The sequence below is a fragment of the Haliotis rubra genome, unplaced genomic scaffold (genome assembly GCF_003918875.1).
Source record: "Haliotis rubra isolate DU_JTF1 unplaced genomic scaffold, ASM391887v1 Scf170, whole genome shotgun sequence".
Lineage (NCBI taxonomy): Eukaryota > Metazoa > Mollusca > Gastropoda > Lepetellida > Haliotidae > Haliotis > Haliotis rubra.
This window is the reverse complement of record NW_025765670.1, coordinates 971,923-984,118: the sequence shown is the minus strand read 5'-3', so window position 1 is coordinate 984,118 and position 12,196 is coordinate 971,923. Positions and strand designations below refer to the sequence as shown.

The 12,196-nt window shown below is 37.8% G+C and overlaps 1 protein-coding gene across 1 annotated transcript in view; it reads left to right on the top strand.

Annotated features, from left to right (window-relative positions):
* LOC124272530 (IQ motif and SEC7 domain-containing protein 1-like) overlaps positions 1-12,196 on the top strand; it is a 185,402-nt gene that overhangs the window by 140,135 nt on the left and 33,071 nt on the right. Inside the window, 3 exon segments of the mRNA XM_046707740.1 lie at positions 5,456-5,537; positions 6,198-6,230; positions 8,161-8,335. Coding sequence (XP_046563696.1) covers positions 5,456-5,537; positions 6,198-6,230; positions 8,161-8,335 — 290 coding nt within the window.

The following is a 12,196-nucleotide window of genomic DNA, read 5'->3' as shown; positions in this document are numbered from 1 at the left end:
ACTGAATGAAAATTTTAACAGTTGGAGATATTGCAGAACCCCTGTCCTTCGCCCCATGTCAATCATTAGATTTGAAAAGTATCATTCCTAATATGTGACATTGCAGATTCTGTAACTGAAATCTTAACCTTTTATGCAAACTGTGAGAGCAACTGGTGCAGCAAGACATGCTTACCCTTTTTGTCATCAGTGATTTTCAGTGATCCATTTACATAATTCTCAGCAGTCCAATCCCTTCTACACAAAAAAGACTTGTGAAGATCTGGGTTAGAATTGATCTTCAGTAACCCATGCTTGTTGTAAGAGGCGACTAATGGGATCGGGTGGTCTGGCTCACTGACTGAGTTGACACATGTCATTGTATCCCAGTTGTGTAGATCAATGCTCATGCTGTCGATCACTGAATTGTTTGGGCCAGACTTGATTATTTACAGACCTCCGCCATATGGCTGGAATATTGCTGAGTGTGGCGTAAAACTAAACTCACTAACTCACTCACACTAATAAAAAACAACAATCTCTTTTATCAGATTCTTGTACAAATTATCCACTGGCATTGACGTGTTATTATCAATAACTTGTTGTTTTAAAATTATGAAAAATATTCATATCTTTTATCTACATGGGAACAAGATGAAGTGTCTTATTGTTTATGGTTTGAGTCAGTTTCAAATCAGAGCAAATCTATATCACTGACACCGCGCCAAGACAAACATGATTATCACAACACAGTGTTGAGGGACGTTCATCTTCTATTGACCCAATGTTCAGCTTCACTTTAAGCAAATACGCAATCACCCTTTCATGTTGTAGATAATTGTACTAGCTCTCTGACAAATATCGGTGAGTGAGTTATATTGCCAATGTGTCTGACATAGCCGGTCATGCATGCCGATTCTGGAAGATTCTTTGGCCAAATCCTAGGTTGTATGACGTACAACCAGTCAACTGTTCACGTTGTTTGGCATCATAGACACCCTGAAGCTGTAAGCCCCTTATGACGATATTTAGCAGATCTGCTGGAGTAGGTCGTCTCTGATTTTCATCCCGAATCACGCAAATTGCCTGTTAGTTGTCAATCACGTGCATATGGCTGCGGGGACGCCAGCATGATCTGGTATTCTTCTTAGTGAAGCTGTACTGTGTTTGAAACGTGTCCTTGTTGGATTAATTGTTAAACATCAATATTGTGAAGTGAAAAGAATATTGTTTACGAATTGTCTTTGGTGTTCACATTCACTTGAAACAAGATGAACCTTCTTAGCCCCTTCCAGTGTGGAGAACTTAGCACAAGGACTATTGGAACTTTTTTGCTGAAGTATAGGAGTTAGAACTGTCTTAGCGCTAAGATCACTCTGTGGAACAAGTCCCTTGGACAGATTAATAGACAATGTTTCTTTGCCAGAGAGAAAGCTAAAGCTTCGAATACGAATGTTCAGTTTCCCCAAAAAATATTTTACGGATTCTGAAATTTAAAAGGGTGTTTGTTCTCTCAAAGGCAAACTACAAAATACATGTAATCCATTTTCTTTCACTGTTCTTTTCAAACAATCACTAGCACTAGAAGTTAAGTGGACAGGTTAAAATGTGCGATGTTCTTCACCGAGGTCCTTCCATTGTATTTGTAGTCAGAGAGTGGCAGTATTGATTGCCGGCTTAAGACAGACACAGTTCTGGTAATTGAGAACACTGTTGCAGCAACCTAAATGGGAGATGTTTCACTAAAGTCTCATTTACAGGCTTTGATGTTATTAATTGAGGTCAGTCCCAAATCAAAAAATGAAATTACATCACTCTTGTTGATTTATCATTTTAAATATTTCAGCTGGACTTGTTGCCCCTTCTCTGATTGTTATAACCGATTGCTTGTTCTCACCCAGTGTCAGTTGAACTGGATTTGGTTTCATTGGCTTTAATCGTCATGTTAGCTGTTTTTGTATCGTCAACACTGGATCTGAAGATCTCTACGGAAGTTACAAGCGTTCATAGTTCATACCAACAATGATGTTGATTAGAATCGTAATAGTAACTGGTTTTTACTTCCTTCTGAATGTCATGCATGTTAAGGAAGTGTTACGGTTGCTTGAAGTGTTCTTTTAAAACCGAATCTGATCATATTCAAATTTTCATTTTTTCTCTACATCAGATGAGGAAATTGTTAACTTTCAGCACGCTTTTACAATTATCATTTGTCATGATAATGAAATATTATGATATTATTTTAACATGATGTTTAAAAGATATTTTCGGAAACATTATGGACCTGATTATAATGCAACATACTGTTATATTAATATTTATTTGAACCCATTTCATCATCTCGTATGTTGTCATTCCATTATTTGCTATAACTTGTCACATGTATCCCTCCAAATTATTTCGTGTCAAATATGGCCACCATCTTTGTGTAACTCTAAACCCCACGGCAATCATTAATATTCATGAACTCTATGATTTATTAACTCGTCCTACAGTCATTTAGTCAGTACCAAAGTAATCACCCACTTGGAAATGCTTGACAACTTGTTAAGACCTTTGATAAAAACCTCATCCCATGTTTGTAATATGCCCTTTTGCCTCAGTGGGCTTTCTCATAGCCCGAAGGTTGCATCTTTGTTGGAACCAGAAGCTGGGATATTGGATTCACAATCGGAAATATTGTTTTCGTCTTCTGTTGAAGTGTTTTTTCTGGCACATAAGAGGGTTTTCCAAGCCAATATTACACTGGATAAGGATTAGAGACAGAATTACGTCAAGAGACAAATGAAAATGTATTCTGATTTGAGTATAAATTTGGGTCTCTGTATTGACAGCTTTATGATCATGTTCGCGTATTTTATGTGAAGATGATCTGTAAATTTTCGCGGTAAACTGACAGTTTTGGAACATGTGACAACTATCTGGGTTTTGTTGACAAGCGATTAGGCAGAATTATGATGCACCGAGGGACCTCTGATACGATAATGTTTGGCTCCCAGGTGAAAATTGATCCTAATTGTAACAGAAAGACAATTAAGCTGGTAGTATTCAGAGATATGAATATACACCTTTATTATTAATGATGACAAAATGCCATGTGAATGGATGTCTTTGTCCGTGACGTGATGTCCAGTGAAATGCACAAACTGAAACTGACAACACAAAGCAGTGATATTGACATGATTTGGCAGATGACAGTTGCTGTTTGGTCTTTGTCAGGAACACCTCCGCTATATTCCAGTGTTCATGTTCTTAATGAAGAAATCAATACGTTAAAGGATTGTCATTTTGAAATATTGGATTTGCGCAATGGTTAGAATTATGTTTTTGATTAATGACCCCCTAAATGTGACAAGATTTGGCATTTAAAACATGACTTAAATCATTTGACAAAAATGATGTGATTCTTTTGTCAGCAACCACAGTTAATACTGAACATTTCAGAAAGGGATAATTCACTCAAAATTTTACAGTTTTATGACTCTGGGAAGTTCATTGGGTGGGGGCAGATTTAGTGCAATGTAATTGAGGGTTGAGATTGGAAATCTGACCGGATTTTTGTCAAGGGTTGACTATGATGTCCTGGGGAACCGACGTGATGCATTGCAGGTGTGTTCGAAAGTCTTACCCTGTCCAACAAATGTTACAAGATTGGTTCCTGCATAAGAAGACAGACAGTTCTGTATTAGCAAAAATGATTAGCAGCTGAACGTTTTTGTATTTTTGCTTTCTTTAATCTCCTTGAAAAAAGTGTAATATCATTACGGTAGCAGTGGAAGTTGGCTTAATCTTAATTAAGCTGGAGTCAGTGTATCATGTTTTTTTTTATGAGATTAGGTAATGGTGTAATCAAATTGAAACGTTGGGAAGTGGTAAGGCCTCGTCCAGGAGTGATTGCTGCTGGACTGGCCAATCAGGGGTGTGGGTCAGATCGGATCACTGCCACAATGCAGGGTCTTCGTTACGATTGTCACTGGCTCGTCTCCTCTGTCTTTGTCCTCCTGTGTGCGAACAAATCTAAACACCAGCGCCTGAGCTGACAGCGTTGAAAAATAGGGTTCAGTTTTCTTAATAACCTCCCCAGATAATTATCTTTGTTCAAAATCTTTAGCAAATATCCTCATAAGATCGCAGAACGAAATCAACTCTGGCCATGTTTGAAAAGAATTAAGTTCAGGATCACAGATCTTATTGTCAAATGGTTTCATTTGGTTTGAGAGGATTTAATTTTGTGGGAAACAATGTGGATTAAAATGATGATCTTGTTAAACCTTGGTGCTAAGTCTTGACCGAGAGAACCCCAACGGAAAACAAGGCCTTGGCTCAGCCTCTTCAATAAAACCAGAACTGGCAAGGCAGAAACGGTTATTTTCTGCAAACTTTCCTCACAAATTGGTGGTAATTATTAAATTAAACTGTGGAATAATGATTCTAGGGTATTCTTTAAATTAATAAATTGTACATGGGCAGGATTAGTTACATGTTACAACTCTTTAGATATTAAGCTGTTTCCTTTTGCGAAAAATGTCGCCAAAGGTGACCTGTTCCATAAGTGAAATGTGTTCCATGATGGTTGGAGGGGTGAAGGTCAACTTCAAAGAGAGGCGAGACTTCAAAGACAAGCATTTCGAAACATGTTATGCATATTCTAATTCTCAGTTTTAAGGCAGATGGTTGACTTTATTGCTGCTAGTTTGCTTGTGAGAAGCCTGAAGGAGAGATCCTTGTGAGAGAATAATTGAAACATGTAGGTGTAAGTACCTTCAAACATTGCCCACGACCATGCAAGTTTTCTCATAACAACTTTCCGAAAGGTTTTGATTGTGAAAGAAATGTTAGGGGCAAATTGTAGTTGTAGGATCTGTTTGAATGTTGTCAAGTTTTATCAAAGTGTTTTGAACAATTTCTTTCATCTGCTGATCATGCTTCTAAGCCTTGGAAACTCATCTAATTTGAATTTTGTCAGTTTATGTATGTGACAAAGATCAAAACTTCAATTTGATATCCATCTGTTAAGACTAGGGATTAGATTCTCATTGAATCCTTTACAAATAGTTTAGTCAGTTGTAATAAATGAGATTTTGGTAGTGCCAAGCAGAATGGGAATTCGGTTATTCTCTGCATAGAAGAATGTGTTTCTTCCCATAGTGCTGCGTTTGTTATCACAATGTCATTATTTGGAGTGAGAATTATTCTGGTGTTGAATGAAAATTCAATTCAAATACACCAAACTTTGCGAATCTTCACCGGCATCTGAGAAATGAATTGACAATGTACGTGATTGTGAAAGATTCCCGGTCAGACTTACAGTGAGAGACCCGGTAAGGAGGGCGTTGAAGTATTGACCAGTGTTTCGGCCAAGGAGGACCATTGTCCGTGCCAATCTATAGCCATCGTCCCTTGATATGGTGACTCCATCGTGTTTCATCCTTTTCTGGTGCTGTCTAAATATTGACGTCCATTATTCTTGTTTCAGCTACTTCACAGAAGAAATTGACCTAGCTGGACTGCAGGTGGACGTTGCGCTACGAAAATACCAATCCTACTTCAGAATGCCGGTCAGTTGAAATTTGTCGTGTTTTTCTGCAATAACACTTTTCTAGCTATTTTATGGTAGTTTTTTGGTGCTGAGCAGTAATGATTTGTTATATAATTCTGATAACTACAGTCCATCGTTTCTCTGGTCGATTGGCTGATACTACCTCAATATAAATATCAGATTACACTGAATGAGTATGAGATACCTGATTGGTGGAATTTTGCATAGCTTTCCGTTTACATGTCCATCAGCTGATATGGAGTGACAATATGTACATCGCATCGCATCGCAACACAACACGCCATACATATGATGCTATTAGATCGATGCTCATGCTGTTGATCACTGGATTGTCTGGTCAAGACTCCGATTTTTACAGACTGCCGCCATACAGCTGGAATATTGCTGAGTGCGGCGTAAAACTAAACTCACTCACTCACTCATGTGATGCTGAAGGACCGGGTACGATTCCCAACATGGGTACAAGTCCAAAGCCCATCTCTGGTGTACCCGCTGTGATTTTGCTGGAATATTGCTAAAAGCAGCATAAACCATACTCACTCTCTCCCTTGAATAAGGAACTCGCATGTTGCACAAAGAGCTGTTGAAAAAGTGAAATTGACAGAACACATAGCCATGACAAGGTGTTGATCTTCTGATTAAATCTGTTTGTTCCCAGGGTGAAGCCCAGAAGATCGAGAGATTGATGGAGGTAATGAAACATTTATTGAAGTCCTCATCCCCATGGCACCACTGTCCATTCCGGTTCTTACGCTTCATGGAAATTGCCAAAAGCAGATGAAATGGTCATCCTCATAACTTATTCAACATGTCGATAAAAAAATCCTAATTATTTACACATGATCATTTCCGGTGCATTAGCACAGGAGTCAAGGTTCCTTCCTTGCACAACTTGATAATGAACATCTTCTGATCCGCTCAGTGAATATGTTGTTGATTCATAATGTTACAGTTGATTAACCACGATATATAATATTAAAATATTTGTATAAGTGATTCCCTTTCGATTTGATTCCCACTTTTGTACAATGTGTGAAGCCCATTTCTAGTGTCCTCCATATTGCTAGAACATTGCTCACAATGTTACAGTGGATTAACCATGTATAATCTCGATACATAGATAATCTCGATACAAAAATTATCTCAATTTCCTTGGTTGTGTGTATACATGTTATTTATTTAATTAATTTTAAATACTTCCTTGTTCCATGATTAAGGCTGTGCTAAGTTTTTAAGACAGCTTAAAAAATAAAGTATCTGAAAATATAAAAACAAGATTTTTTCATGACTTGAGAAAAAGTCTTTATAATAGGTTTACTTACTTACACAACACTTCCCAGTGTTTTTTTAAAGATCTTAAAAAAAATCTTTGTAATGGGTTTTACGTTATTTAGGCAATACTTCCTAGTTTACAATGCAAAACATCTCAATGTTATGTTAGGAAGGAAATATGTCTCAGAAATGCTCCTTGGTGGTCTGTGAAATCTTTCCTGAACAGGTGCTTTGTTTCACTCCCTGGTTTAGTGATAGCAAACATGCAAGAGAGAATGTTTCTTCTTTCAAGACCTGCAAAAAGCATTTCTTTGTCAGGGAGTAAGGGCCACCATTTTTTTGTATGAAAAGGGGGCACCTTTGAACTCCGGTGGCCAGATAGGCTGACCCAGCTGTTGTTTTTATTATCTCAGAACAACAAAAATATGAGGCCAAAATCCTGGGAATGTCTCTTGTAAGAAGACTCAGATCTTTGGGTGGTGTGTTTAAGAAATGAGAAATAGGTTTCGGGCTGGGTTATCTGTGGTTTGAGATGGGTAATTATATAGAGAGACCGAATGGAATGCTTTTTGTAGGGGAAAAACTTGCTGTTGATCGTTTGTGAGGAGCACAGGCGTGTTTTGAAATAGTCTGAATTCTAGGACTTGTGACTAGAACAGCTAGACAATTCCCAAACTCTGGACCACAGGAATATGCAGCTATGCCAAAAAAAAAAATATTGACCCATGTCTCCTATGTCTGAAATGCAAAGCTGAAAAAGAACAACATTGAACCTTGTGTCCTACGAGGCCAAAAATATATTTTATATGATATTTTTATACGTCTATGTATTACTGAGTCTAGACAAGCGAGCAATGTTGCTTTTGTGTAGAGATGTTTGAATAAGTGCAAAGATTCATGTTATGTTATGGCTTTAGGAAAATTGTAAATATTTATCATCATGATATTTGTTTGACAAAAAGGACAGGCAGGTATAAGGGAATGAGAATGTTAGTGGTACATGGAAAGTGAAGATATCATCCTCCCAAAAGTTTGAAGTTAGCACAGCTAGTTTGTTTATGATAACAGAACACAAATGTTTTTAAGTTAAATATCATTGTCCAATGTTTTTTCATGGATTTTTCCCAAACCACCCCTAGCATTTTGATGGTAGCTGAAAATATCATCGCCCCAAAAGTTTGATGTCAGCAGAGCTTGTTTGTTTATGATAACAGAACAAAAATGTTTTTAATGTTAAATATGAATTGCCATTTGTCTTTAAATGCATTTTTACCTAACCACCCCTAGCATTTTGAAGGTAACAATTCCATTCAGCCATCACTCTGGAACTGTACTTTGTTGTCTTGCAGGCATTTGCTGACCGATACTGTGTGTGTAACCCTGACCAAATAAAGAACTTCAAGAACACGGACACTATCTTCCTCCTGGCCTTCGCCATCATCATGCTCAACACTGACCTCCACAATTCCAACATTAAACATGACCGCAAAATGAAACTGGAAGACTTCATAAAGAACCTCAGAGGTATGTTGCTTCTTGTCATTCTTTAACATCAACACGAGTAAGAAGTGGTGTCACTGCTTGCAGACATCCCTACCCACCCAATTCTCTGTGTGAGAGGGGTCGGTGAGGTAGCCAAGTGGTTAAAGTGTCCACTCGTCACGCTGAATACCTGGGTTCAATTTTCCACATGGGCACAATGTGTGAAGCCCATTTCTGCTGTTCCCCACCGTGATATTGCTGGAATATTGTTAAAAGCGAGATAAAATCGTACTCATTCACTCACTGACTGTTCGTGAGGGTGTGCTGATGTGCTGCCTTGGGCTGTACGATATAGAATCAAGGCTGTCACTACCCACAAACAGCCCACTCCCAACTGTGTCTGTAGCTGCCTTGAGCTGTATAATGTAAGCACAGGCTGTCACTACCTACATGTAACAGGGTGTGGAGTCATCCCACAGATGACATCCTTACCTTGTCAGCTTGCTGACAGGGTTAACCACTTTGGTCATGTGGACAAGGCGTCCGACATAGGATCAGAAGGTCCGTGGTTCGAATCCCAGCACATGACTCGGAAATTGTATGGCCGCTGCATACAGACTACCCATCCCCGACCCTGTGCATGGATGATGCCCCCAACACTGTGTGTGAAGATGCCTTGAGCTGCACAATGTAGAGTCCAGGCTGTGACTTCATGTGAGTGGGTGAGAAGTGGCATAATTACTCGTCCATTGATGCCTGATGACGCATAACACAACACTGCCATCAACTCTCCATGACAGAATAAAATAAGCAAAAACACCCAAATATTTAATTCCATTTTACAATTTCTTTACATCCGAGTAGGCGTAGTGATATAACCTCTCAGCCCACGGTTTGTTTATGAAATGCTGGCAATGAATGCCCTTCAGTTGAGAATTAGGATTAGACGTGTCAGAAGTGCCTATCAGAGTATATAGTTTACATAGTTTTTGATAGCTGATAGTGTTAAAATTGCAGTCTCACGTGAACCTGTTGAGAACAGCTCTGATAGGAGCACGGAAATGTTGAAAAAGGTGGATATTTGATACTGAAATCATGTCAGCAGTTCAGTTACTGTTTAAATAACTTAAATATCACTTAATTTAAAAAAATGGAGTCTCACTGTTAGCAAAATCACAAGGTTAGTCGCAGGTTAAGTAAGTAGAAGCAAGTGGCAAATGCTTGTACGAGGCTGCATTGTAAGGGGGTTTCCATGGGTTCTAAATACTTTAATCAATGATCTCTGAAAATGTTACTGTTTTACATTAGGGCGATGATAAGGACTCTTTGACTCTCATGGTTAATTGCAAACTGGCTTGTGTACATACAAGTAACATGCTTGAATATGCTTAAGACAGCAGATGTTTCCTTCCCAGGAAATCCCTCCTCCTGTTGGGTGGGTCTGTGTATCAGTCCCAGGTCATGTTGCTGTGACCTTTGAGGGGTCACCATTGATATTGTTGTCATCATGTCGTGCTATGAACAGGCTGGTTCCTCTATCTGCCCATTTCCTGAAAGTTTCATACAGTTTGATATTGACAATCTTGAGCAGACGTGACTTTAACAGATTCGACTTTTCTTACCTTTATGTTACGTCTGCTCGTACAATGCGTAAAGAAAATAAATATAGTCTAGGCTATCTTATGCAGATGACATTTATTCTCTAAATGATTTTGTTAAAATTCCAGTGAATTCTTATCCAATTTTGCCAGCCAAGTGAAAAGATTTACATTAATTGGATACCGATTGGCTCAGTTCAAATCAGTTCCTGAGATAAGGCTCTCTGGCTGACTTGTAAAGTGTCTGTGATTTAATAAAGGTTTAATGGAAGTGTTAGTGTAGATGACCAGTGCATCAAGTGTATGTCAAACTGAAGGAATCTCTTACGTAATCCCTGTCTCCTGTTCTGATAAAACTGTCTGGCTCACCTTTCCAGCATTATCAGTTAAACTGAATACAGGTTCAGGGCTTGTATGGTTTTAATGGCATTCTGTTACAACATAAATATCTATCTGAGGGGCAGATAGGAACATATTTTGTTTTGGGAGCAAATATGAAGAACGGTCTAATAATGGTAGTGCATTGTTCACCTTTAATCTTGCCCTTAAACATATACATCCATGTTCAGGGCTTATAATCTTGTAAGTATGGCCCTCAACTATGATGTTTATGTTGAGATAACATTGCTGTGTTTATAAATGCTTGCTGGCTGTTTACACTGGAGATGACTCCTTGTGCATTTTTACGAGAAGAATGCATTGATCAGAACTAACTCACACAGTGTAATTAGGAAACCGACAAAACGAGTCCAGGCCATTTCGTCAGATTATGTGTTCAGGTGGTCAAAAGATTACTTGTTACATAAAAGTAGCATTTTGTGTCAGGCTGATAATTAGGGTTTTTAAATTAAATGTTTCTGTTTTTTACCTGTTTTTTAACATGAGACAAGATGTTGAGCTTAGTTGGTTTTAAATTGGTCAACATTTTCAAAAAGAAAATAGAAAACATTATGTATATAGAAATGTTTTTATATACTATATTCCTAATTCCTCCAAGCACAAACTTAATTCTTCCTCAACAAAAACTTGTTTGTACAATAGTTATATCTTCACAACCAACCAGAAACTCTCATCAAACTTGACTCACATGGAGATATTTTCACATAACATTTTGAAAAACAATAAAATCTGAACTCATTCTTTTAATATGTCTCTTTCACCATCATCCAGGTTAGATTTTTTACAATCATAATATGTTTTTTCGCCTTATCAGTTTGTTAACTCGTCTACATTTGAACAAAATGTTCTTGTAAGAATTAGGACCTTCAATGACACACATTTTAGAAGTAAAAAAGGAAAAGAAAATCCACAACAAAAACTTGTTCGTACAATAGTTTAACTTCACGACCGACCAGACACTCTCATCAAACTCTACACAGATGGTAATATCGTCAGATAACATTTTGAAAAACAATAAAATCTGAACACATTTTTGTTTAAGTCTCTTTCACCATCATCCAGTTTCGATTTTTTACAATCATAATATGTTTTTTCGCCTTATAAGTTTGTTAACTCGTCTACATTTGAACAAAATGTTCTTGTAAGAATTAGGACCTTCAATGACACGCATTTTAGAAGTAAAAAAATATTTTTTTCATTGTTATTGACTCCACTCTATAACCTATTGAAGATAACAGTTTGCATACCTCTTTTTGTTTTGTTATTACGAATATACATACACAACAGCTCCTGTCAAGCATTTCCTTCTAAATCACTTCCTTGTCTCAAGAATATAATTCATTTGCATATTTGAGATTACGGTTTTAGGTGATTGAAGTGTGTTTTGTTTAATCATAGGTACTGTAGACAGGGATATGTGTATTTAAAGAGGGTGGACTTGGCGCGGGCGACTGCTAGCTTCCGGATAACAACAGGCTGGAGACAGCAGGGAAATGCCTTGTATTTTTTCGAGGGCTTGAATTTTTTAGGGAAGAAGGCGTAATTGATTTGCCAGACCTTGTGCCTAATGAAGTGTAATTCTATCAGGACTGGCATCATGTTTTTCCTAACGCATATGTCGTTGGTTGTAGCTACAAATATACTTCCAGCTTGCCCATTGGTAGCCTTGCCTCAAGTCTCTACTGAGTGATAAGTAAATGGGTGTTTAGAAATTCTGTCTGTATTATCTGCAAGACTAGATTCTTTTATAGGATGGTTTGTTCCATTTTATATAATATAGGAAGTTTGATAAAAACTGATAATTTGTTTGGGATGATGGGGTAGCCTAGTGGTTAAGCTTTTGCCTGGCACGCCGAAGACCCAGGTTTGATTCCACACATGGGTACAATGTGTGAAGCCAATTTCT